Source organism: Natator depressus, chromosome 5, assembly GCF_965152275.1.
Source record: "Natator depressus isolate rNatDep1 chromosome 5, rNatDep2.hap1, whole genome shotgun sequence".
Taxonomy (NCBI): domain Eukaryota; kingdom Metazoa; phylum Chordata; order Testudines; family Cheloniidae; genus Natator; species Natator depressus.
The window spans coordinates 80,569,359-80,597,111 of record NC_134238.1 but is presented as its reverse complement, the minus strand read 5'-3'; the positions used below and the strand labels follow the sequence as shown (position 1 = coordinate 80,597,111).

The window sequence follows — 27,753 nt, the reverse complement described above, 5'->3', positions numbered from 1 at the left end:
GATGAACTGCTCCATCAAGAGCTCAGCAACCTGGACTCCAGTCCAAGTCTTGGACTTCAACCATTGCCAGCATAAGTCCTTCAATTTCTGGGCCACTACCTGGGGCCAGGCTCCCTGGGGGTATTTCTTTTCATGAAACAGCTATCAAAAGGTCTCCTCTGTGATATCAAGGTAGTCCAATACACATGCTATCCCCTGGTTGTACTCTTGCATTGCTTCTGCATACAGCCCTCAGTATATAGCCTATGCTGGCCTGGTCAGATAAAGCATTAACAAGATGACGTACTGCTCAGCTGGACACTGAGCTGCCAGTTCTTGGACATTACAAGAAAACAGTCCAGGTCATTTTCAGAGCCCATTTTCGTGAATCTCACTGACACAACCGCAGTTGCTGGGTCCAGGCCTACAGACCCTGAGGGTGAAACTCCAGGGCCCCTGAGGTTGTATGTTTGACCAACTGTTACTGCTGTTGCACCCCAAAGCCTCAGATCAGCTTTGCTGCTGAACATCCATCTGCTGCAGGAGCAACTACTGTTGGTTCACAGTCATGCACTTTAGAAGATGCTTCAGATCCATATTGTCACCATGTTATGAACCCAGACCTCCAGGTTTCAGTGTTTAACAGTCTGGATCATTCAAGCCTCCCCCTTCTCCAGGGGTGCAAAGATCATGACTGCAATACTCCACCACGTTGTCACTGGGCTCTTTCTCCAGAACTCCCCTAGGCCAAGCCACTGTACTCACTCAGGCCTCTGCTCTACGACATCCAGGTATTCCACCGGTGCCAGGCCAGTCATAAAAAGTTCAGCCCTCTTGCTGAGCCCTTCCAGGATTGTCAACAAACATAAAAAGAAATTAACACAAACAAATTGTCCCACAGGTATGCTAAAGCTTCTGTTACTCTGTGGCCCCAAAAAGGCTCACAGGCTAACATGGAGAAATAGTCCCTGTGACAGGGCAGAGTGGCCCTGCACAGTACTGCAGGGGTTAACCCTTCCTTCCTAGCAGAGGAAGCCACGCCCCTGAGGCTCCGCTGGGCATGCTCCAACTGGAAAACAAGTATAAAAGCCTGCAAAGCTGCTCAGTCTAGGCCGGGGTTGGCAACCTTTCAGAAGTGGTGTGCCAGGTCTTCATTTATTCATTCTAATTTAAGGTTTCATGTGCCAGTAATACATTTTAATGTTTTTAGGTCTCTTTCTATAAGTCTATAATATATAACTAAACTATTGTTGTATGTAAAGTAAATAAGGTTTTAAAAATGTTTAAGAAGCTTCATTTAAAATTAAATTAAAATGCAGAGCCCCCCAGACCGGTGGCCAGGACCCGGGCAGTGTGAGTGCCACCGAAAATCAGCTCGCGTGCCACATTTGGCACCCATGCCATAGGTTGCCTACCCCAGTCTAGGCTGTCTGCCGGAGGGGAAGGAGGCATGCCACCAGCTCCGGAGGAGGGACAGCCTGCACTACAGAATCTGGAAGCCAGCCAAGCTGGGACGCTGCCAGATGGAGTATGTCACAGAAGGGGAACAAACCAGAGGACTCCCCAAAATGGAGGACCCAGAGGTTATGGTAGGAAGTGACCCAGGGGAACTTTAGAGGAAAACGGTGTTAGAGCCGCACAGAAGCTCATCGTGTTTCAGGCGGATCCCTGCTGAGCTGGTGGCAAGGGGAACTTGCAACTACCAGGACCCGGGGTCAGGACCTGGTGGAGAGGGAGGGCCTGGGTTCCCCTACCCCTCCCAGCCACCTGTCCCCATCACCCCAAGTTGGGAGGGTGGCCCAGCATGGGAATTTTATGGACTCTGGCTGATAGGTTGCACTACCCTGTCTGAGAGGCTGAGAGTGATTATATGGACTCTAGCCATTGGGTCACTCTGCCCTGACACTCAGGGTGAGCCACATGGACTCCAGCCGCTAGGCCATCTGTGAGGGGGGGGTTATATGGACTCTGGCCATTGGGCCACACTGCTCCAACACTGGGAGCAATTTATATGGACCCTGGCCATTGCGCCACATTGCCCAGATGTTTGGGGCGAGTTACACGACTCCAGCCGCTAGGACACATTACCCTGCCTGGGAGGAGGAGATATATGGACTCTGGCCACTGGGTTGCACTGCTCTGATGTGGGGAGCGATTTATATGGACTCTGGCCGTTAGGAAACACTATCCCGACTAAGGGGGTATTAGGCTGCATCGGGCCGACCACAGAGACACGAGCACGCGAACTCAGAAGTGGCGAGGTTCCAACACCCCATCCTCCCCACCCCAAAGGGGTGGTGAGTGCCAGGCTCTCCACAGTCCCCTCAAAAGGTAGATCAGCATCAAGGCCCACCCTTCCTTCAGAGAGGGCTACCAGGCAGTAATCACCCAAGGAGCTCTTTTCAGTCAGCTCTCCCTCCATGAACTGTAGACAGGAGGCGTGCTCTCCTCTCTGGTCTGCCACCTACTATTCTGTGTATTCTCTTTTTAAGCATCTCCCTCCAAGTCTGATCTCTCTCATAGGTGTGACTGGGGACCAAATGAGTCCCCACTATCTTATTAAACCCATGTTCCCCAGTGTGGGGTCTGTACACCTCATCACAGGGACAGAATGGCTAATATGGATAATAGTAGAAGAAAAATTATCAAGTGAATATAGATTTCAGTTTCTCCTATATAACTAGGTCTTCCATTCCAACACTGAGATTTTAACAGCAGTGGAATCCAAAGGCTTAATTAATATTTGCAAAGCACTCTGGGGTCTTGGAATGAAAGATGATATGCCAGAGTATTATATCAAAATATACAGTTTTAAAAGATAAACTGATGCCCTCTAAAACTCAAAAATAATTAAGTTAAATTTATAAAAAACATAAAATAAGAACTCACTCTGTCCTAAAATCAAGACAATGATTTGTTTGCATAATGAAATAAAATACAGAATGATCGTTGCTTTGACTTTTTAGCCTTGTATTCTGGATTTATTTACTTTCTGGGGTGAGTTAGAGTCCAATAATCACTTCATGTTCCTTAAAGTTGAATTATAAGTAAAATATAGAATCATAGGAATGTAGGGCTGGAAGAGATCTCAAGAGGTCATCTAATCCATCCTCCTGCACTGAGGCAGGATTAACTATGGTGGACTGAAATCTGAAGTCACAGAATATGATGACAGAAAGGAAAAATTACTCTAGAGTGTATTTTCACTATGTGGTTTATACACTTAGGCAGTGTTGCCAACACACACAATTTTATTGTGAGTGTCATAATATTTGGTGCAATTCTTAAAGCCCCAGTTTGTCCTGGAGTCATGTGAATACATGAGGATCTCAACCTGAATTTAAAAAATTAATAAATTTCTACCTCTCACAGTTACAGAGAAAAAGCTAGAAAATATTAGCTTTAAGGACTCAAAACCTAGGAGGAAAAAAAAAGAATACCACCACCTCCCCATATCTGTTTTTTTAAAGTCTCATGATTTTGGAGGGCCTGTCTCAGAATTATTGAGCACAGTGGTAAGCCAAACTGCACAGGATTCATTCATTAGCTCGATGCATTGCCGGGGGAGTGAAGGGGCTAATTACAGCTCTCTAACTCTTAGCTACAGTTCTAACTTTATCCTCTGATGAAAAACCTTCTGCCAGCAGAAAATCAGGCATAGTGAAGTCACACACACTCCCATCCCCAATTCATTCCTTGCCTCCCTTCCCTGCTTACGCTGGGCAGCAGTAAAAGAAGTAGCAATGGCACCCAGAGGAGCTCACATAAGAGACAGCAAAGCAGAGATTCTTCTACATACTCCCCTGTGGATATTCCCTGGCTGAAGCAATGAAAAGTAGTGGATCGAAGAATCTAGCCATAGCTCTTATTTTCTGGAATGTAGTCATCCATCTAATCTATGATGTAAAGGGATAAAAACACATCACTATCTCCATCCAATTATTGTTCTGATTAGTAAAGTAAAATAAATGGGGAGAAGCTCACATCTGCCTCAGCCCATGAATAAAATCAGTTTTTTAAATGATCTCATCCCTCATGGATATTAAAAAATTGTCATTAGAAACATGAATTAAAAAATTAGGTGACATGAATCACAGTTTAAGGTTTTCCTTGACATAAACTTAAAGGATTCAGCTGGAAAAAGTGAGAAATGTCCTGATTGCATATAAATCAGGAATTGTTGCTAACAGTACAAGGTAATCACATACTGAAGACATAAAGAAATGACCATTAAAAACTAAAAATATCATGGTAATAACAAGGAGTTAACACTGATTTTTTGTATACTAGTAAAATATACTGTATGCTGTGTTAATTTATTGATGACCTCCAGGGCATCTGAAATTTCATGCCCTTTGAAACTAAGTATTTTTCCCAGTATACCCTTTTCTATTTTACCTTTTTTCCACTACGTGTATTTTCAGTAACACTAATATTTCATCATTTTTTAATCTGAAATACAAAGTACAGGGTTAAAAGATAAAATTAGAAAGCATACACTATTTACAATACTGCTGTAATATATACCACATATGTACTCGCAAAAGAAAAGGAGGACTTGTGACACCTTAGAAACTAACAAATTTATTTGAGCATAAGCTTTCATGAGCTACAGCTCAATACATCCGATGAAGTGAGCTGTAACTCACAAAAGCTTATGCTCAAATAAATTTGTTAGTCGCTAAGGTGCCACAAGTACTCCTTTTCTTTTGCGAATACAGATTAACACAGCTGCTACTCTGAAACCTGTCACATATGTACTGTAACTTATTTAAATAAATAGAAATTCTAATGGATTAGTTTCTTATAATTACATTTTATGCTTTTCTCCACAAAGCAAATACGTTCAGTTCTGAATCACAGCCAAATTTTTATAGCCTTATTCAGACAATACTGTCTGACTACAGTGGGAGCTTTGTCTGAGTAAGAAATGCAAGATGTGACTCTAATGCCAAATACACTAAATATTACTAAATATTCTCCTACGTTTTTAGGAATAATAAACCATTTTTAAATCTTTTGGAAAAGAATTTAAAATTGCCCAGATATATTAAGGTTTAAATACATATCAGTTACTTTAAAAAAAAAAAAGCCTTTCAGAACACTGAAGTTAAAAAAAAAAAGTTAGAAAATATAATTCTAAGTCAAGGCTCCACAAACAGTCTAAACTCCATCCCTGAATATTCTCCCACTATTTCAAACTCTATAAATTACCTCAACATGTGGGAGTATTAGTTGTATAAAGATACCTATCAGTGTTTTACAATGTTACATTCTTCCAAGAGAGAGGGAGGGTATATAATAATTATAGTGTGTAATATCTAAGTCAGGAAGCGAATAAGGGAGTTATACTGAGGAATTACAGGGACACCACATGGAAGATTAAGGCCCAGATCAGGCAAAACACAAGTATACGCTTACATCACACTGACTTCAATGGGACTTAAGTATGTGTTACATACTTTGCTGACTCAGGGCTTCAGAAACATTAGAATTGTAATATATATGGAGAATAAGAAACATGATATAGGTGGTACTGAATGCAAATATATGGGCAGTTGAAATGGAGGTTTTGTTTGGGGGTTGATGGCACATATATGATGGTATGACATGGGGTCTGTAGTTCTGTATATGTAGATGAGTGTCATCCATCCTGGAAATGTAGAAATGGTATAATGGTACTATTATGAGAGCTGGGTGTAAAAGGGTTGCTGGTGGACAGATGATCAATATTGTTACAAAGTCAGAGTCAAAGTGTGTAGAACCATGAACTATTAGACTTATTTGTAAAGATATTTACAGCATCTAAATAAGGCTTTTTAAAAAAAGTAACTGATATACTGTTACATCCTTAATCCTACCTTAATTACTATTGTCTAGGAATTTTCTTGTTCTATATATCTTGTTAAAGGATATCTGGTATCCTGGCTATGCAGAAATATTTACTCAAAATCTAGGATTACAAATCTAGCTGTGTTAATTAACTTATTTTGGTGACCCATTTTCTAGATCTATGCAAAATTTCACAATATGTGTGGACTTCAAATTTTTCAAGATGAGCATTGCCAATTTTATGAACTCCAGATAGTGGTTGTAGACTTTTAAGAAGTTCTAAAATCTGTAGTAAATAACATTAAACCTTGCAGCCCTTTACAAAAATGCTCAGAGGCTCTAGCTCTATGACAGATGATTAAAACAAATTTAATATCAATACACCAAACCATTTTTTCATTTTTCTTCCAAATAAGTTTTAAGAAGCTAAGATTTTTTCTAAAGATAAACTTTTTCAGACTTTCATATTTCTGAAATGTGTTGACTAACCCGAATTTTCAGAAAAAAATCTCCAATGGCAATATGCTCCCCCAAAAAATTTCAGGCAGAAAGGACTTTTATTTTTTTTAAAGATGAGTGGATCATGATCAAAACTAGTTTTATAGTGAAAAGTAAGATAAAACCTCAACTACAAAAGTAGCTAAGGGGTCCAAAATACATTCAGTGAGAGAGAGTCTGGTCTGTGTTACACTAGTACAATTCAGAATACTAAGGTGAAACACTGGAGCAATAGAGGCCAGAATATGGCCCAACATGCTGTAACCCAACTCTTTGGTATGATTTACAGCACAGTATGAAAGCACACTCCCAAAGCCCATGGGTGAAATCCTGGCTCCACTGAATGAATGAGAGTTTTGACAATAACTTCAGTGGGGCGAGGATTTCACCCCTCAAATGCAATAAAACAGAACAGATTTTCTATAACATAATCTCCAAATCCAAAGAGAAAATGTGGACTAATCAAAATGAAAGTGTATTTCCTTTGCACTGTACTAATAACAACCCTCAGATTGCTACACCAAAGATAGGCTTACCATGCCCATGGAACTGTGTACATCCATCAGAAAGGGAAAGAAGTTAAAACAAACTGACACTGTTTTTCCCCAATAAAGTGCAACATGGGGTTTTGATGGCACTAATTAATCTGATGGTTCATGATATCATCAGCCCAATTTTTGTTTTAAATTTATTTGGATCTAATTAGGGCTCTATTCTGCAGCCTTCCTGACATGTAACTCCCACAGACATCAACTGGAGTCTGTGTGCAATTTGTGTAAGTCAGACTTCCTTTAATTGACTGAAATATTTTGTATGTTAAACTTAGTTTTATAACAGAAACATGTTAATGGACTAATATTCTACCACATGGAGCTCCTTCCTAGGAAGCTAAATATATGTATAGCTCAAATGACATTAAACCATACACTTTAGAAAAGTTGCAAGAGAAAGAAAGAAATTTTAAAAAGCTGCAGACTCTTGGTTAAACATTGTTGTTAGTTATTCAGTTATTAAATGCTAGTATTACAAAGCCCATGAGAAATACAAATGGAGAGTAGAACTATTCAGAAATATCAACTAAAAGTTTTTAGAGTTTAGGAAAAACATTTTTATATTCATATGTGCTGCCACCTGAAAAATATTTTCTTATGCAGGTGAGTCTCTAGTAGCAACATCAGGTTACAACATTCAAGTGTAGCTGCTATACTTCACAGTCACTATAGAATATCAGGGTTGGAAGGGACCTCAAGAGATCATCTAGTCCAACACCTGCTCAAAGCAGGACCAATCCCCCAATTTTTGCCCCAGATCCCTAAATGGCCCCCTCAAGGATTGAACTCACCACCCTGGGTTTAGCAGGTCAATGCTCAAACCACTGAGCTATCCCTCCCCCCAAAAAAAGCTTTTGCGCCCAAACAGGGACATGAACCCTGGACCCTCAGATTAAAAGTCTGATGCTCTGAGAAAAATAAGTCTTATGAAGCAAAGCTGAGTAAATATTTAACTAGTTTTTCCATCAATTATATAAAAATTTATATGAAAAAAATCCAAATTCAAGAAAAAACTCTCTCTCCATTGTAGTATTGGACCACTTTGCAAATATCAATTAATCTATGATCACAATATAACTGTGAGGTAGGAAACTATTATCATCCCGATTGCACAGATGGGAAACTGAGGCTGAAAGATTAAGTGATTTACCCAAGATCACACAATGGAAGTCATTCACACGGGAAGTCTTTTGCAAGGCTAAATACTGAACCCAAATTGCCTAAATTCTAGTCCAGTCTTTTAGCTACAAAACTGTCTTTCTTTTGCAGGAGACACATCTAGAGGATCTTGTATTTGTGGTGGTTTCACTTTCTATGGAAGGGGCATGGCCAATGCAGATGGTGAGAGTTCAAAACGTTTAGATACCTTTTGTTATTTTTGTGAATTTAGTCCCCATGAAATATACCAGAGCAACAGCCCTGGAGACATGTCAGAGAACATACAGGACAGAACATCGATTTTTTCAATGGTGGTCAAAATTAGCTTCTGAAAATATTCAGAAGTAACTTTCTATAGTTCCAGATACAGATCTTTTACATCAATACATGCCTCTATGTCCTCCAATGGTGTCTCGCTGGAGTAGTTTTTGAAAAACGTATCTATTGCACACCTATTTCAGTACTTCTGTTCTATTTAGGTTCTTATACTATGTCCACCACGGTGGCATTTGAGCATTTTCTAGTAGCCTGTTAGGCAGTGTAACTAGTGTGTAACACATGGTTCTTCCTCTCTTTTTTTTTTCGGGGGGGGGGGGGGGGGTTCCTTCCTTTCCCCACAGGAAATATTGTGTGAGGATTTTTTTTTATTATTTCAATTTATGTATGTGATAATGCTTGTGTGCTTCTCTGGCTGATTGTTATCTGGCAAGCAGGCCACAAGGGTTTATTTTTAGAATATCAAGACTTAAGTTTTGTTGGACCATGAAGATCTGCCTGACAATTTATTTCTGTCAAATCTTGGTAGGCAGGGCTGGACCTGATGACTGTCCCATGGAACACAGACAAGAGAATAGAAGGCTAGGTGTTCTGTATGAAGGGTATGTCTACACTGCAATTAAAAACCCACGGCTGGCCCATGGCAGCTGACTTGGGCTGGTGGGGCTCAGGCAAGGAGCTATTTAATGGCAGCGTAGATGTTTGGGTTTGGGTTGGAGCTGGGGCTCTAGGACCCTGTGAGGAGAGAGGGTCCGATAGTTTAGGCTGCAGCCCGAGTCCTACACTTCAATTAAGCAACCCCTTAGCCTGAGTCAGCTGGCACAGGCCAGCTGTAGGTGTCTAACTCCTGTGTAGAAATACCCTAACCCGGTCTACAACTTTGACCCAGCTCTTCCCCTTAGGATACAGAAAAATCCATCAATGGCACCTTGTTGGATGAGACAGAAATCTTTTTTCTTCCATTTTAGTTTGTTTCATGCCGTTTATTTTTGTAGTTGGTTGTTTAACTACCAGTTGTCATTTGTATCTTGTATGCTAGTTGAGGTACTTTACTTGAGAATGGGGACTTGATGGCCTTTTGAATTTTCTACTATTAGCTTACTGCTGTACAACACTCAGCTATAACCAAGTTAAAGTTCTTCATAATACAGTAATTTATACTAAATTCCTGAAATAGCACACAAAGAGTCTTTATGTATCATAATGTCTTTAATGTCATAATTCCTGGGCTACTTAGACATTATTATGGTATTTTCATATAAACATTTTACAAGCAAATATTTTAAAGATACAGCTTTGGGCAACAATGGTTTTATTGTTGGTGCTTTAACAAATGAAAAGAATATATGAGGACTCTGAACCCAAAACAAGTATTGGGATGCCTGTAAAATGTGCATTTTTGCAATGTCATCTAAGATAATAAAACTGTGAAAGATTAAATTTGCACAGCAATGAAATATTGTTTGGCGGGAACCTCTATTTGCCATTCTGAGACTTCTTATTACTTGGTAAATTCAAATGGGGCTCGGAGATTACAAGCAAATGGTATCAGTTTTGTAAGCTTGTTTCTATAGGGCTACATAGCTATGTTGACTTAAAGCTAATAAAAAGTATCTCCATCTGCGGCAAAGATAAAGTTATTGCTGAAATGATCAAGTTTTAAGTTCAGTCTCTCAAGCAAAATTCACCTATAAAATGACTCCATTTCAACATAATGGATAAACTGGAGCCCAGTCTATAGATACCAAGAAAAGCATTGATCCTTTTCTGACACACTTCAGTTAAATAGTCTGCAAAACAAGCAAAAAAAGATTTGAGTAAACTAAAACTGGAAATACTTGCTTTTGTTTTCCACTTTACAGCAATCGGTGTCACAAGGACACTTTTTTAGCTGCCATCAATCTTCTAGAAACAGTGACTGCAAATGCAAGATTTTACGTAGCACATGTGTTGTACACCTGTGGACTTCTGAGGTGTATCAGAGGCAATATAACCTGAAAAATCAGGCAACACAGTGCATAGTACAATAATGAGATTCAGGTGCACAGCAACTAATGTTTTAAAATTTCAATCTTCAGTATAGACTTAGAAAAAATATTGCCTCCAGGGAATGCAACTGATAATTTACTATAAAATGGAAGAATGGCATTCATAAAACAACAACCTGCAAATGGTACATCTATCTCCGTGTGCACAATCACTCCTGCAGTTCCTCTGGACCAGTGATTTCCTCCAAATTTACAGGACTTACTTTTTAAGTACAGAATATTTTTTCCTTAGAAATAGCAACTAGATTTGTTAAGTAAATCTGTGTACAAGTTACAATAATTTTAAATTACCACTTTAGGAGTTTTGTTTAATGATTTTAACCTTCATTTGGATCCATCTAACAAAAAATCCAGAAGTATGAGTTGAAAATTAGCTCCCTTCTAGATAATTCCAAAATCTAAGACCTAGACTATTATTTAAATTTAATAATGCACAAATATTTGATTTCAGAACATTATTAGTCAGCGTAATTTCTATCTATACTACAGTTGTTTTCATATATTATTTTTTCATCCAATTAATTGGTTATAAAATGTATTTTCCCCATGAATATTGATGTGCGTAATTCCTGTTGTATCAATTCTTTTTAAATGAAGAATCAGTTGTACTATGTATTTTTTTTCAGGAACAGACACCTACAAGAAGAGGACAGAAAAACAAGTCTTCTTCAAAAGCTCATCCTGCTTACACAACTCAGTAACAGCCTCTTTGGGACAGGGAAAGAGAAGAAATGGTGGACCGCAAAAGGGCGATGTGCCCCTTAACCAAAGCCCCTCTATGGACTTGAGAAGTGTCTCTGTTCCCCACTATCTCTCTTCAGGGAGGCCAGGAGAATGAAAGAGACCCTGGGACTGGTAGGAAGGTCTGAGTAGCAGAAGGGGAAGGAACTTGCCCACACACACGCTCTTCAGCAAGACCTAGTAAAGAATAGGATAAGACAGAGGAAGTAGACAAATGGCCCTTCATAGGGCCCAACCATAGAAGCAAGGAATAGCCAGGCCACGAAGGTGAAGGAACCATTCCCTCCACCGGCTCCTCTATGGACAAGGGGTAAATTCAGAAGTACAAGAACAAGTTGGTAATATTGTTTTAAAAGGGACACAACAAATCAAAAAATGATTTCCATCTGAAAATTTTGAACCTACTGTTACAAATAACCCTTACCAGAACAGACAAGAACTAGGAAAAAAGAAAAAAAAAACCCTCTCTCCTGTTTTCTATAGCACCCATCAGCATAGTATGCAAGTAGTTTTTTAACTTGCATACTTTTGCCCCCAAAATCACAAGATTGGTTTAAAAATAATGAGATTTGACTTAAATAATAAATTTTTGGTTCTTTTTATTTGCCTTCTGGTTTCTGAGCCTTTAGGATACACACTTGGATCAGGTTTCTGAGCTTTCCTCTGCCACCATAAGGGCTAGAAACATGTTTTTTTAAAAAGATAAGTTTCTCATACAATCTCTTGATTCCAGCAGCTGTGGCTTTAGGAAAGACCTCAAATATTGCAAGACTCATCATGAGAATTGACAACATGAAAATCAACACACTTGGAGTAAATGGATCTATGTTGTTTTACACCATGTGAGGCTCTAGCCCTATTGTTTTATAGGAAAGTGAACTCAATCAAGAAAGAAGTAATTGGAATCACTATGGATTTGCACGACGTATGATCAAAACATGGCCCAAAGACTCTACTAGCTACAGCAACATTTTCCAAGCTCTTACAGCTATAGCGCAATCCTTCATAAAAACTTTGAAAATCAGAAGATAAAAAAAATCTATATTCTAAAATGCAAAATATTTCAGGAAATTTAGTAGCCTTCATAGCCTTAAAAACAAAATATCTTTTTACCATTTAGTTCACTTTTCAAAACTATAGAATAAAAAGTGTGGTTTTTGGTTGACTGCCAAGTTGTCCAACAGAATACAAACTGCTTCCTTCCTTCCTTCCTCCTCTTTTTTCCTAAAATCTCAGATTCCAAGCTGCACAAATCTCCTAAAATGATGTCTCTGTATCTATAGAACTGAATTTTCTCCCCATAAATATATACATTTTCACCTGGAGATTTGTGTTACATTCAGGGCACCCATACCACAATACCTGGATTATTTGTACCTGAATCTAAAGCATAATTAAATCTTTCAAGGACGGATAATACATTTTGCATAAGCACTTTTTGGGGGGGAAAGGGGATTAGTAAACAGAGTTTATGGTTGGTGCTCACTTTAAATTGTAAAATTATCACACAAGTAACTGTAAAAAATCCATATTTCTAAGACACAATGAATAAAATACTTCAAGAAGAGCACTCAACATAGAACCTTGTGCAAAACAAGATAGCAGGCTCTTAAAACTTTGGTTTCCTTGCCATACAAAGACACTCAAATGTAGATTATATAACTCAATACTGGCATTTATTCATCTAGGTAAAATGTGTACTCAAGTCAAACCTAAAATAACAACTTGAGCAGTGATGGCATTTAATGAATAAACACAAAATCCAACAATTATCTGTCTAGTGCCCATCACTGGGAAGAATTAGAGTCTGACATCACAATACCCATCAGTTAATACAACCCCTCCTTTAATAATCTTCCTTCAAGGTTCCTTTCTTGGGTTCTCCATTTTGTTATTGGGTATCATACTGAAAAACACAACCTGTAAGGATCATGTAGGGTGAATAACATGGAGGGTTACATTAATGTTTCACGGTGAGCTGCCTTATCACTCTCCTTGCCACACAAGATAAAAATATGTATTTTGATGTGTCCATATTTTTTGTAATCTTTGGACAGCTGGGAATTGTTCAGTTGATATTACATTAGCATTTTTCATTGACTTCCTTTGGCAAATGCTGTAATTTATAGCATGTTAAGCATTCCTGGAATGTACCATCTCTTTTTGCCTATAAACATGTTATGTGAAGATTTATTGTAAGATCAAACTTCTCTTACTTACCTTCTATAGAACTTTTGCTTACAATCTAATCTAAACCTAAAATCAGCTTTGTGGTTTACAGAACCTAGTAAAAGCAAAATCAAAGATACTAAATTAAGACACTCATGCACTTAAGGTTGCCCTCCTGCCCCAAGATTTACATCTAGCTCTATAATCCTCATAACATTGATGTAACAATCTTGCTCCTAGCCAGGCAGAGATGTAGTATACTGTAGAGGCAATAGTCCCAACCTCCAAGAAAAGGGCACAAAGTTATAATTAGTCTTCAGCACCATTCCAAAGGCTAATTAATAGATTATCACTGATTTTAGCTAGAAAGAAATCTGTCCTTCTAACTATATGCTGCACCCCACAGTACTCCATACTCTGCATGGGGGAAATAATAGATTTATTTTATGGAAAAAAATAGTATTTCAGATCATAGGGAAACTTCATATTCTGAGCCACTTCTTTGGGGAACTAAGAATTCATTTGGCACATGACAACAGTTGGAACAAACAGGAGATGGACCACCCTGCCTTCCGTACCTTGAGGATAACAGCTTCCATATTTTTAAACTTCCCCCTTTTTCCAAGGTAGGAGTGCAGCAGCCCCAGAAATAGCTGAAGAACATATTCAGTACACTGTGACCTCCCCTCCCTACTGATTTACAAATTCTGAAACTGAGGCAGTGATACTCCATGTAGCCCCAACCCCAGAAAAGAATCAAAAAAGAGCCACTGCCCATGAGCTAGACCCCAAGCAAAGACTCTCACAGAGCTTCATTCCTTCTGCCTGTTATCCTCACCAGTCCTCCACAATGGCTCTACTGTTACAACTGGACAAAGGGCTTGAGCTGCTCAATGGCTCCTTGTTTCTTCCCTTCCCTACTGCAATAAGATCACCAGTCTCTCAAGATTCCATTTTGAACTATTCTAAAGTAAAACTATGTCACCATCACTTCACAATATGGCTTAACTTAGCCCCCTGGAAAGTCTTGCCACTCAAGGTATTCGGCACACCACTAATTCACCAATACTGCCAATCAGGCAGACCACCCACCTATCAATATAAATTATAAAAGAAGTAATAAACATCAGAAACATCAGTCAATGTCAATCTGGTACAGTCAGTCACCTCCCACAGTACCAAATGAGAAGGACCTTTATATTGATCAACTCTACATCAGTAGACAACACATTTAAAACTTTTCATGTATTTATCACCAATTAATCACCTCACTTGGTCTGCATCAAGAAATCTGGTTTATTAACCCTGCAGGTCCAGTCCTAGCTCATCTTGTCTGCTGACCTACTGTATAGACTACAGATTCAGGCCCAGAGACACAAATCTGGAGACAAATAAACATTCTATTCTCTCCAGAACTGAAATGAAGGTAAAGCTTAATTGGAAAAAAAATGCTTTGAGTGCATCTTCTTTATATGTGAAATCCAGGCATAAGACTATTCCGAGCATCCTATTAATTTACAAATCTCCATATACCAAAAGCTTTCCAACTGACCTAACAGAAATGCAGGCAAAATGATCATTAAATTCAGAAGGCTCATCATCGTGGGAGATTTCAATATCCATGCAAACTATGCCTCAGATGCAACAGCATTGGCTTCCCATCTGAACCCTCCATCTAAGATTTGTCATGGTTAGTTTCCAGACCCGGACCCACTGCCCGTACTCTGGATGTAGATATAAGAAATGTAAGAACTTCCTGGTCAGATAACTGTCTCCTTCAGGTGAAAATAACTATTCTCCCCATCACAAGGCAAGAAGAAACAAGCACCATGAATCAACTCTTGCCAACTTCCAAAAACGTACTTATACAAAAAAACCTTACCCAACTAGGAGGCCAACAAGTGGAAGAAATAATGAGCACTACAAATCCCTGACCGCTAAGATAGACACTATACTCTACCACACAGACACATATCTTTGGAATGAAAACTTAGTAAGGAACAACACTAGAGTCAATGACAAACAATCTAAGTCATAAGGCACATCTTTAAATGCTACTGCTGAGAATCAGGCAAAACATTCCTACTACTCCTTAATCCTGTGCCTTATAGACAAAGTCACACCCTACAAAACTTTTCTGTAAATTCAAAGTGGTTAAACAGCCACCTGTCCTGTCTTAATTTTGTTGAAGTTACCTGTATACTGAACAATTGTGACTACACTTGAACTGTCATTATGGGTGCTAGGAACCAAATTCTGACCTGGGGTAAAAAGATATCACTCCACTGACTGTAATGAATCTTTGCCCACTTAAACTAGGTCTCATTATGTAACCTTGATGCCCAACATGGCACACCTCAGTTCTCTCACTAAAGCTGGTACTGCAGAGCTGTCTTACTAGCATGGACAGTGCCATCAGCTACTGCAGATGGTAAATGTGTACTTTCACATGGTATGCACTATAGACTTCTCCTGCCAAAGCTGGTGATGAAAATGGTTGTTTCACTGGTGTGGGAAAGAGTCACTTGAGTTCTAGTTCTACTTGTTACAATCCGACCTTGGTCAGGACACTGAACACTACATGCTTGGATAGGAGTATATTGTCTTCTGGGGTTGACTCAGTCTCTAACACGGTGGCTTTTCAACTGAGGACACTGTTTACAGTGCCATTAAAACTGAATATATGACTCCTAAAGTAGTTACATTTATTAAATTTCAGTTATGTCCCATTGTAAGTATAGGGAATATGGCAAGTACCACATTAAGGTAGGTGTAGTGCAATAAGTGTCCGTTTTTAATTGAACGGTGCAAAAAAGTCTTACATAGTATTTGACATATTCTTGTGTGCTTCTAAAAAGCTACACTATTAAGATATATTGTATTTAAGGCATAATCATTTTTTAAGATATATTCTGACCAAAAAGATGTGTGCTACATTTTAAATAAACTATGAACATCCCTTTTAGTTTAATGTTCTTAATTCAAATATACTGGAAACACAATATGAAAGTGTTAAACTGCCAAGGGAGTAAGAAAAAATGGTTTGAAGAATCTGTTAAAATGAAAAGATTAGAAAGTCAAAGTTTTTTCACTTTGTTACATTGTTTTGTTAATGACAGGCACAAATCCAGACTGTCATATCATATCATAGCAATTTTAAACAGTTTTTGCATTAACTAGTCATAAATATTCATCCACAAACATTGACACAGTCACTCAACATTATATATTTACACAACACTGACTTTATAAGACTAAACATATATATAAATATGTTTTACATTTATTTACTTACCAACAGTATCACATGGCTCATCTTTATGTACGCAGAAATCCTTCCTAGAATTGGGCGAGGGGGGAAAAAAGACAAATTTTCAGCAAGCTGTACTGTTAGATCAGTAATGATTGTGTGACCCATTTGCACATATTTTGTATGGCTCAGTGAATAACTGCAAGGCTCCATTAACTCAACAAGGAGCATAGTGAAGCAAATGCTGGAATTAACGAGAACAGTTTAATATTAGTTTATCCACAGAGCAGATTAAGGGTTAATCAGGTGACAAAAATGTACCTCACATTTAAACTACATGGGTCATAACTCTTGGTTGTTTCACAATTCTCTGATCTCTTGAAATGTACTTCTAGTCAGTGGAGCCAGCTTTACCAAACTCTAATTCTCTTATATTTCCTTTTATTTTAAGGAAAAAAATCAGAAATGCTTAAGATTACAACCCAAAGCAATATTTGTTTTTTCATTGTTAGAAGCATTGAATTATTGATGGTATTTGTGCTTTTTTAAGAGAATAAAATTGCGAGAAAGAAGCATAATCTGGACATATTCTGGAAAAGATTCTCTGCCAGTGCATCTTGTTCTGAAATAATAGAAAGCTTGCAGTTCAAGTCTTGTGTAGCTTCCCTGTAGTAAGGCTGACATAGCTGGCTACTATATATCCAGTTTTTATACATGTATCTCCATAAATATCAGTGTTAATCTGTGCCAATTCAGACAAGTTTTTTACTCCCATGTTGATAAACATCTGCTAGGAACTAGTCTGACACTATCACATCTATTTTATTTGTTCTTAAAGACAAATGGCTGGTAAAATGGATAAACATATCCAATGGCAGAGTTTGGCATCTTATTAATAAGAGATTAGTATTTACAGGTAGGTTGATGAAAGGGATGTTGATTTTAAAGCTAACTGATGCCAACCTGTTGTTTTTAAGGGGAATTTAGACAAGAGGAAACATTTCAAAATGAAATATGAGTGCTGAATTAGATATGAAATAAAGTGAAAACATTTTTTGTACTCAAGGGATTTGCTACAGATTTGCTTTTAATTTATATACACATACACACACACACATATACACACACAGTTACATGTGTTATACCATGGGTGATACTCCTCTATACTTTTGAATGGACTGCTTAGGGCAGAGATGTCTCATATTATTTCAATACTCATTTTATGAAGGTATATATTGCCATATCAATGGGAGTTGGGTAACTCTTGAACTACTCAGTGAACATTTCGGCATAGTGCATGTGCAGCATGCCTGGTTCCAATAGCAATTCAGGCTACTAAATAGTTTCTGTGAATAAGGCCCTTGAGTCTGCACATTTATAAAGTTTTAATCTATGCATTTATTCATATGAGCTGACTAATCAATAATTGTTATATTAACCCTTTTGATACCCTATTGGTATTCACTCATCCTGAAAAATGACCCCATAGACATAATCCATATATCCTCACATTCCAACAAAATGTTATATCTTTCATTATTATGCAAAAGCCCTAAGTTTGCAACTGAGTGGGCAATCAGTGTGTATTGTCTTCCATTGTCCATTTCTACAACAAAATGTTAGTTTATTATGAAAGTCCACCAGGTAATTCATTAGGTAAACAGAATTTTTTTCCAACTATTACCTCACATCTTAGCTAAATATTTTTTCAATGATCAGATGATTGCTAGTGCATGCAAGAGAATTTCTGGTACTTGGGATGGGAGAGGAAGACAACAGAGCTACATTTTTACGAATGCAACTAAACAAAACATAATAGTGATTGGATTAAAAAAAACCAAACCAACACTTTAAAATAAAAGTATTTTTATAGTGAAGCCCACTTCCATGCATGTGATTTGGGTGCAAGAGCAGCCTCAAGAGACTAGCTGCACAGGCTGGTGAACTTCAGACACTTGATCGAAGCAATATCACTAGGGAGAGAAAGCAGTAAATGAATGCCTTTGAGTTCTCCAGTCACTTTCTTCTGGATAATTTAGGAACAGAAAAGCTAGGGGTGAAAGGAAGGCGGTACGGGCCGGTACGGCGTACCGGTAAAAAGCAGCCGCCTGTACCGGCCCTTATCGCTGACTTTAAAGCGCTGCCATGGCAGCACTTTAAAGGACCCTGCTTAAAGCACTGCCACGGCAGCGCTTTAACATCCCTGCCCCTTTCTCCCTCCCTCCTCCCCCGAGCCACCGCTAACATGGGGCAAAAAGAGCAGCTACCCCGGGGACGGTGATTTAAAAGGACTCGGGGCTCCGGCTGCTGCGAAGGTAGCCACAGCGACCAGAGTCCCGGGCCCTTTAAATCGGCGCTGGAGCCCCGGGCAGCACGGGCGGGCTGGCTGGCAGGTGCTGACCCCCCCCCCCAGCCCTGCCCCTTCCACCTGAGACCCCGCCCCCCATACCAGTAAGAGAGAAGTTTTACTTTCAACCCTGAGAAAAGCAAAAAATAGAAGAGAAAACCACCAAGGTCTACAGACCCCCAGCATAATCTAGGAACCCACTGAGATGAACCTTGGGCTTGGAGCCAAAAATGATGAAGAGGAAACTAATCAGATGCAGAGGATTCTTTTATTTTTTCTAACCTGCAATATATCATATTAATGCACTGGGTTGTAACATAATTCTTTGTCTTATGCTATGTCACCCAAGGGACCTATTGCACTGTTAAGCAACATGGCAAAACCATAAGAAATATAGTACCTATGGTCAAGCTTGTGTGCATATGTATCAACAGTCTGAGGACCTAAACTCCTATTCCCCTGCTACATCACACCTCCATCTCCCCAACCATTATTATTAATTGTTGTTGCAAGCGGGAAAAAAGGGAGAACAGATCCTTGAATGTAACAGAGACAGAAGATTACAAAACTTTTAATTTTCCAATGTCTAAGAGCCTTTTGTTTACTGTATAAATTTATTTTTACATATGAACATGAATTATTTTCCGTTTTTGTCTGAACTATGCATCCCAGAATTTCACTATGGGAGTTAGGGGAAATAGCTCTGTTATGTCTTGGAAATAAGCTCTTGGTTCCTAACTAATATTGAAAAAATGTAACACATCCTTTAATTTCCAAGAATGAGGGTGCATTACATTTGAGAATAGGCCCCTTGGTAAAGTTTTATGATGCTCTAGATATAAATGACTCATTCAGCAGTTGTTTCCTGATTCCTATAGGAAACTTTTACAAAGAATGTATCTGTGTTCTCCATATGTGTGTTGTCATCATTGAAACATGTTTACTTGTATTGAATATGTAACAGGTTCCCCCCCTCCCCACTCACATTTGTTACATGCCAGCATGCTCAAGCACAAAAAACAAGAGATGACATGGTCCCTATGCCAAATATCTTGTGGAATAAATAAATCGTACAAAATGCATGGGAGGCCCAGAGAAAGGTACAATCATTGATATGATTTGTTTGCTTTTCTTTCTCTCTCCTTCCCTAGGTATAATACATCAGAGGTCTAGTGTCTGCATACATAAGATGTGCACAAAAATTTTCGGCGGCATACTACAAATAAATAAAAATAAAATGCTCATATTGATAAGGAGCATAAGAAATACATTAGCTGCAAAAAGAAAAGGAGTACTAGTGGCACCTTAGAGACTAACCAATTTATCTGAGCATAAGCTTTCATGAGCTACAGTTCACTTCCGATGAAGTGAGCTGTAGCTCACGAAAGCTTATGCTCAAATAAATTGGTTAGTCTCTAACGTGCCACTAGTACTCCTTTTCTTTTTGCGAATACAGACTAACACGGCTGCTACTCTGAAACCTGTCATTAGCTGCAAAATTACTCTGTAATAAAGTTGAACAAAATGATCACTAATTGACCATGTTTATCAAATAGCAAGTCTATTTTTAAAATCCACATAAAAACAATAGTTGTGACATTAAAAAAACTTTCAGCGATATTAGTGAAATTCTGCTTATTTAATAGTTACTTTTTAAGCCCCACAATTATCTAAGTAAATAAGTCACCTCATGTGAAGTTTATCACTCAAGACTCTAATCCTAGAGCAATATCATTCCCCAAGGAAGGGGAGATTTAACGTGCATGTTTTGCCTTAAAAAAAAAAATCAGTTTTTATAATTTAACCACCACTACTGCATTCTTCAATTTACACTCCCACTTGATTTCATGTCTGATAATGATGATATATTTTGCCTAATTTAAAGAGCAATTGAACATTTGAAGACTGGAAACTACAGTAAAGTCCCACTCAAGTCTCTTCTCCCATCTGTACCAAGCATGCAACTTCCATTAATGTTAATAATGATTTAGCATGCATATGGAGAGGAGAATAGTCCCTTGTTCAAAGTGGAACTTTTATGAGATTTATGACAGATTTTCAGGCTTAAATAAGGTGACTAATGGGACAAAAGAAGCTTAGGCAGGAGCAGGCAACTACTAGTCTGTCATTTTAATAAATTATACTTAACTTGTAACCTTTTAAACCCATTAAATATAGCATTATAGAAGGTCCTTGGGGCAATGCAAAGATTAAATATCCCACTTCCAAAGTTAAAGCCTCCCATTATACTGGAATCTTTTGTTTAAAAAATATACATATAAAACACCAGCAGTTTGATACAGAGCAGGGATGCATAAAAGAGGATGGGGAATGGCAGCAGAGGAAAAATATATAAAACCCCCTCAAATCTAATCTCCATATATAGTTTTGTGCCAAGCTGCCATTTTTAGATGTATTTAACTTTTGTACTGTAAGCAGACTTGTCAACAAAAGTGCAGTTAGTATGTATAAATTCAAACTGATCGACAGTTTCCTAACAAAATTTACACAAGAAAAATAATAATCTTAATCAGCCTACCAAATCTTCAGAACAAAATAAAACTTCCGAATCATCTCTTATTTTCAATTCTCCTAACTTCTAACGTTTCAAGCTATGCAAAGTTGTAAGAACATACATTGAGCTGGGTTCTTTATGAAAGAAAACGTAATGCCACTACTAATTCTTTTTGTTCATGTTGATTTCAAGTATTAGGAACTATGGGACAATTGCCCAAGCAACATGTTTTCACAAGTCACGTGGCCCTTATTAGCTACAGTTACAATTAATAGACCCCTCATGGCAAATATTTTCACTATACTAGCAAATGCCACTATTTTGGATCTTTGTGGATGACTGGTGACAAGGTTTCAAATATTCTTTTCTTTCTGTCTATATTTAGGCAACAAAACATTTTGAAAAACACACCAACACAAGCTGTTGAACCACATTACACTTTCTAAGCATACAGTCCACTTTGCTTATTTTAATGTGAACTGAAGGGCCATTCCAGAGGCTATCAATTGCATTGGAGTAAACAAACACATGACTCATTTACTGTAGTTTGGGAGCTTCACTGTAGATTTATAAGCCTTCTGAATGATTTCATCTTCTGGCGGTAGAGGCAGAGGGCAAGAGCCTACGCACTTATACAGAGGGCCATGTCACCTCGTCCCTCCTGGTGTGTGGCTTAAGGTAGAACACAGGTAAGTGGATACTTTGGTTGATGTGAAAGTCGATCACTACCTTGGGGATAAACTTTAGGTACAGTCTCTTTAATACCTTATCCATGTAGAAATCATATTTGGTAATCAATGAATGACAGTTTGAAACTGGGGGCTAAATTAGCTACAACTAATTAGGAGAAAGATCTTGGAGTCATTGTGGATAGTTCTCTGAAGACATCCATGCAGTGTTCAGCGGCAGTCAAAAAAGCAAACGGGATGTTAGGAATCATTAAAAAAAGGATAGAGAATAAAACGGAGAATATCTTATTGCCCTTATATAAATCCATGGTACACCCACATCTTGAATACTGCATACAGATGTGGCCCCCTCATCTCAAAACAAATATACTGGCATTAGAAAAGGTTCAGAAAAGGGCAACTAAAATGATTAGGGGTTTGGAGCGGGTTCTATATGAGGAGAGATTAAAGAGGCTAGGACTTTTCAGCTGGAAAAGAGGAGACCGGATATGATAGAGGTATATAAAATCGTGAGTGGTGTGGAGAAAGTGAATAAGGAAAAGTTATTTACATGTTTCCATAATATAAGAACTGGGGGCCACCAAATGAAATTAATGGGTAGCAGGTTTAAAACAAATAAAAGGAAGCTCTTCTTCACTCAGCGCACAGTCAACCTGTGGAACTCCTTGCCTGAGGAAGTTGTGAAGGCTAGGACTATAACAGGGTTTAAAAGAAAACTGGATAAATTCATGGAGGTTAAATCCATTAATGGCTATTAGCCAGGATGGGTAAGGAGTGGTGTCCCTGGCCTCTGATTGTCAGGGGATGGAGATGGATGGCAGAAGAGAGATCACTTGATCATTGCCTGTTAGGTTCGCTCCCTCCGGGGCACCTGGCATTGGCCAATGTCGATAGATAGGATACTGGGCTGGATGGATCTTTGGTCTGACTCAGTATGGCCGTTCTTATGTTCTTATCACTTATGAAATTGGGAGATCAATGACTCTGACATCTTCCTCCAAAGAGGTCTATTCTGTTAGCCTCCTCATGAGGTGTTGACATGGCTTGTCTCTGCCTACTGTGCTCCATCACCACCAGTGAGTAGGGAGTAGGTAAGAATAGAGTATTCTGACCTTTTCACTTCATTTCGGCCCGTTATGATGCTGGTGGAACTGTGATGGTCATCTGCCAAAGTGACAAGTTTGACAATAGCTTCATTTATAGTGAGCACCATTTTACTTCGTCTGGAGCTGAGCAGATGTCCAGCTGTCTGTGAGGGGTTTTCTGGATCTTAGGTTCATCTGGATATGACAGGAAGCTGGAATCCCAGCCTTGTCCAAAGAGAAGGACAAGGTCACCAGCATTTTAGCTGGTCTTCTCCTCTTGGCTGCTCTTGTGGCGACTCTTGGGGAGGCTGTGGTAGCTGTTCCTCCTCCTTGGTAAACTTACATCTCTGAGGTTCCCCTGCTCAATGGTCAAGTTCTTTGTGTGGGACTTCCCCCTTGGTGTGCGGACCCAGGGTGATGGGTTCCAGTACATATAAAAGAGGATACTAGGACACCCTGGCCACTTCCAAATCCCTGTCTGGGCTCAATCCCCACTCTGGAGATGGGAATCCCCATATCCTCCTCCTGACTCCAATGAGTTTGAGCCCAACTCTAACAGGGGAGCTCTCAGTACCAGACTCTACTTATTGACCATACTGGCGACAGTCTTGCTCTACCCTGGCTTGAAGATGGGAACACTGAGGGTTACCGAAGGGAGATGTCCTGGTACCAGGACTGGGAATCTAGAGAATATCAATTATTCTGGTTCAAGAAGCATGATTAGGTTGCCCAGTGCTGAGAAGTGGCCTGGAGAGAATGGAGTAATTTTCCTTTCTGTAACTTGGGCCATCGGTGCTGTGCTGATGCAGATACAGTTGTTGGTGGTGCCAAAGTACCACCCAGTACTAAAAAGTGATGAAGTCCCATTCCAGTCCCTTCTGGAACCAGACAGTCTTGTTCCAGAGCAGGTGGTATCTTCTGGCTTGGTACAAGATGGAGACTTTTGCCTCTTCCTAGGGGAATTGGATGAGGAACTTTACCTCATGTCCTTATGGGGAATGCTTGTCTCTCCCTTCCGTGTTTGCTTTGGCTTACCTAAGTCTCTGATGCCAATGGGGGGGTAGGCATGGAGGTGGGAGAGAAGGACTGCTGAATCAGCCAGAGTAGGCTGCTCCTATTTTCTTCAGTCTGACATATTTTGAGGGGGGGAGGGTCTCCCTGGTCAGAAGCTGTCCCTGCGCTTGAGGACCTCTCCATGAGGAATCTTTAAACTCCAAATTCCTTTGACTGCTTTGTCCTTCTCAGGAATGACCTGCAGATGGATGGGGCATGGATTTCCACCAGGCAGTACAAACAGGCATTGTGATCATCTCTTACTAGGAAAGGTTTCGGGAAGCTGATCATTCTTGAAGCCAGGAATTCTTGGCATGTTCTCCCTGGCTACCAATAGAAGAACTAGGGATGGGTTGGTACTGGAATCATTGCCTACCCAAGCAGGGAGGTCCCAAAATTTAGGGAACCATGCCCCAACAATCTTCCTAACTAACTGGACTAAAACAACTTAGACTAACTTTTTTAAAGAACTATTTACAAGAAACCTAAAGCTCCATCTTAGACCATGAGCAGTAAGAAGGAACTGAGTAAAGTTCACCAGCCCCCTTTATACTGTCAGTGCAGAGCAAGAAAAGAGATCATGCGTGGACCAAATGGACACCGCTAGGAAAAAGTTCTCTGGTCCTGGTGCTTGGGACACAGGCATAAACTGAAGCACACTACACACAGGAAGAAGCACTCAAAGAAGAAATATAAAATCATTGCAGTTAAAATTTGCAGATGACACAAAAGTTGGTGGAGTGGTAATTAATGATGGGGACAAGTCAATTATATAGACTGATTTGGATCACATTGTAAGATGGATTCTTTTGAACAACATCCATTTTAATACAGCCAGATGCAAGGTCATATATCTAGAAAGAATGTATACAGGTCATACAAGCTGGGAGACTATATCCTGGAATGCAGTCACACTGAAAAGGACTTAGGGGTCATTGAAGATAACCAGCTGAACACGAGCTCCCAGTGCGATGTCGTAGCAAAGAGGGTAAACACCACACCTGTACACATAAGCCGGGAAATGTCAGGTAGAAGCAAGGAGGCAGCATCACCTCTTTCATTAGATATTAACGGAATAATGTGTCCAGGTTAGGAGTCCAAAATTCAAAAAGGATACTGAAAAATTGGAAATGGTTCAAAAGGTTTCCAATATCTGGAAAACATGCCTTATAGTGAGATACTTAAGAAACTCAATCTATATAGTTTAACCAAGAGAAGGCTAAGAGGTGATTTGATCACAGTCTACACGTACTTATATAGTGAAGAGATTTCTGATAGTACACAATTTTTTCATTAGCAGAAAAATGCATAACACAATACAGTGGTTGAAAGCTGAAGCCAGACAGACTAAAAATAAGGAACAATTTTGAACACTGAATGTAATTAACCACTGAAGCAACTTATTCAGCGATGCAGTGAATTCTCCACCACAGTCATATAATCACATCTCAATGTCTTTCTAAAAGATATTCTATAGCTCATACAAAATTTATCAGCTTGATGCAGAAATTACTGACAGAGGTTCTATGTGGAGCTGTGCAAATAATGGATTGTTTGCTTTGCTGTCGGTTTCAAAAGATTGGAAACAGAATTTGGTTTGGGTCAAACTGAAACCAAAATTTTTCAGAATTTTCAGCAAATTGAAAAAGTCAAAAATTTCATTTGGGGTCAAATCAAATGTTTCTTTTTGACATTTCCAAAATCTGAAACAACCTGCTGAAACTACAAAAACTTCACAAACATTAAACAAAAATCTGCATTTTTCAGTTAAAAAAAAAAGTTCCATCCAAAAAATTTCACCCAGCTCTAGTTCTGTTTTATGCAAGAAGTCAGACTAGATGATCATAATGGTCCCTTGTGGCCTTAAAATCTATGAATCTATAAATCTGATGTAGGTAGGTTAATATGTGATGGGTCAGTAGGAGTAGGAGAATATTCTAAGCAGAATATGTATAGCTGGTAAAGCCCACTCCCTCCATTTGAGAGAAAACGTGAATTCCTCATGAGTTCTAATCCTAGCCTTGGTGCATACTCTCCTAGGTAGATTTTGCTCAGTAATTGGACCCCACTGCTTTAGTTTCTCGATAATGTGGAAACAGTAATAGTTTCTCGATAATGTGGAAACAGTAATACATACCTACCTACAGCATGCTGTAAGTGTTGTGAGGATTAATGTTTCGAAAGAATGATTTTGTATCAATTATCTATATAAAAAGTTGCCATTTACTTTACATGAATTAAATGCCTATTATTATTATTCCACTTAACCAGAAGTTCTATCCTATATAACTTAAGGTGAAATCTTTTTAGATATAGAAGGCAAATACAAATAATTTTCTAATCAAAGTCAGTTGCAAAGGAAAACTCCATTTTTTTAAAAGTATGTCTGCTGTACAGTAAGCTAAACAAAGGGCAGGTTGGTATATGGATCATTGGCTCTCTGCATCTACAAATTAAGTTTCTGCTTATGTCACAAAAACAAAACTAAGCAGACAATATAAGTAGGTAACAGTACTTTTTTATTTAACAGTTTTTCTCTCTGTGTGTATACAGAAGCTCTTCTAATGCACATTCAGACACATCACAGTACATTGCATTGCACTACAGCCAGCTGTAGATTGGAGCAGCAGCTAAACATGGTACATCATTTGTATGGTACTTGAGAGGTACTCAGATACCTCAATGTTGGGGCCACATAAAATCCCAGGTGTACAGATAGTAACTGTGGATCCCCTGGGCCTTCCCCTGTCCTGCCTTCAATTCCACCCTCCATGCAAGCTTATGCTGGGCAAGGATGGAGACATGATGATAATGCTCCCTAAACAACCACTGTATCTGGGTTCTCTCAGTGCAGCCAAAGTTCAAGACTTAAATAACATGGTGGACCTCGTTGCATCAATGTGAGTTTTCTTCAAAGAGAAAAATATTTCTATATATGAAATCTTTAAAGTGATGTGTTAATCAATTAAGTGTACATCAGATTGTTTTAACAAGAGAGACCTTAAAGCAATTTCTCTCTTAATTCCTAACCTCTCCTTATAATAAAGCCCCATTCTCATCTACTTTTTTTAATCCCCTTTTCAACACACTTGTTCTCTCTCTTCTTTCCTTCTATGGCACTTTACATTAAACATGTAATTGTTTCATCAGAATAAGCCTACCACTAGAAAAATAGAACCAGATAAAAACCATGCACTCAAGGAGAACTATTCTAAATTAAAGGAAAGTAATCCATTTGACAACACTTCTATTGTAAACACTACAGCCTATTTTTCCCATGTAGAAGATAAAAGTGTGGTAGAAAAGTTTGGTATATAGTTTCATACAGAAACCTTTGTCATGAAGAAAAGCTAGATTGACTGATTGTTGAGTCAAAGAATCTAAGAAACCATGAAAAGTGAGGCATACACATTTCTGTGAAACATATAAAGCCATTAAAAAGTCTCTCTAGAAATCTGATACTCAGTATTTATTTTTAAGTCCTTTTGTGTTTCAAAACACACAGAGTTCATTGACCTGCGAAGAGCATTGTGTCCCCATTTCAAAACTCTGTGTCCTGCTG

The 27,753-nt window shown here is 38.8% G+C and overlaps 1 protein-coding gene across 1 annotated transcript in view; it reads right to left on the bottom strand.

Moving 5' to 3' along the window:
* ADAMTS19 (ADAM metallopeptidase with thrombospondin type 1 motif 19) overlaps positions 1-27,753 on the bottom strand; it is a 271,324-nt gene that overhangs the window by 162,523 nt on the left and 81,048 nt on the right. The window contains exon 7 of the mRNA XM_074953075.1: positions 16,548-16,591. Within this exon, the coding sequence (XP_074809176.1) occupies positions 16,548-16,591 (44 nt within the window). The remainder of the gene's footprint in view (positions 1-16,547; positions 16,592-27,753) is intronic.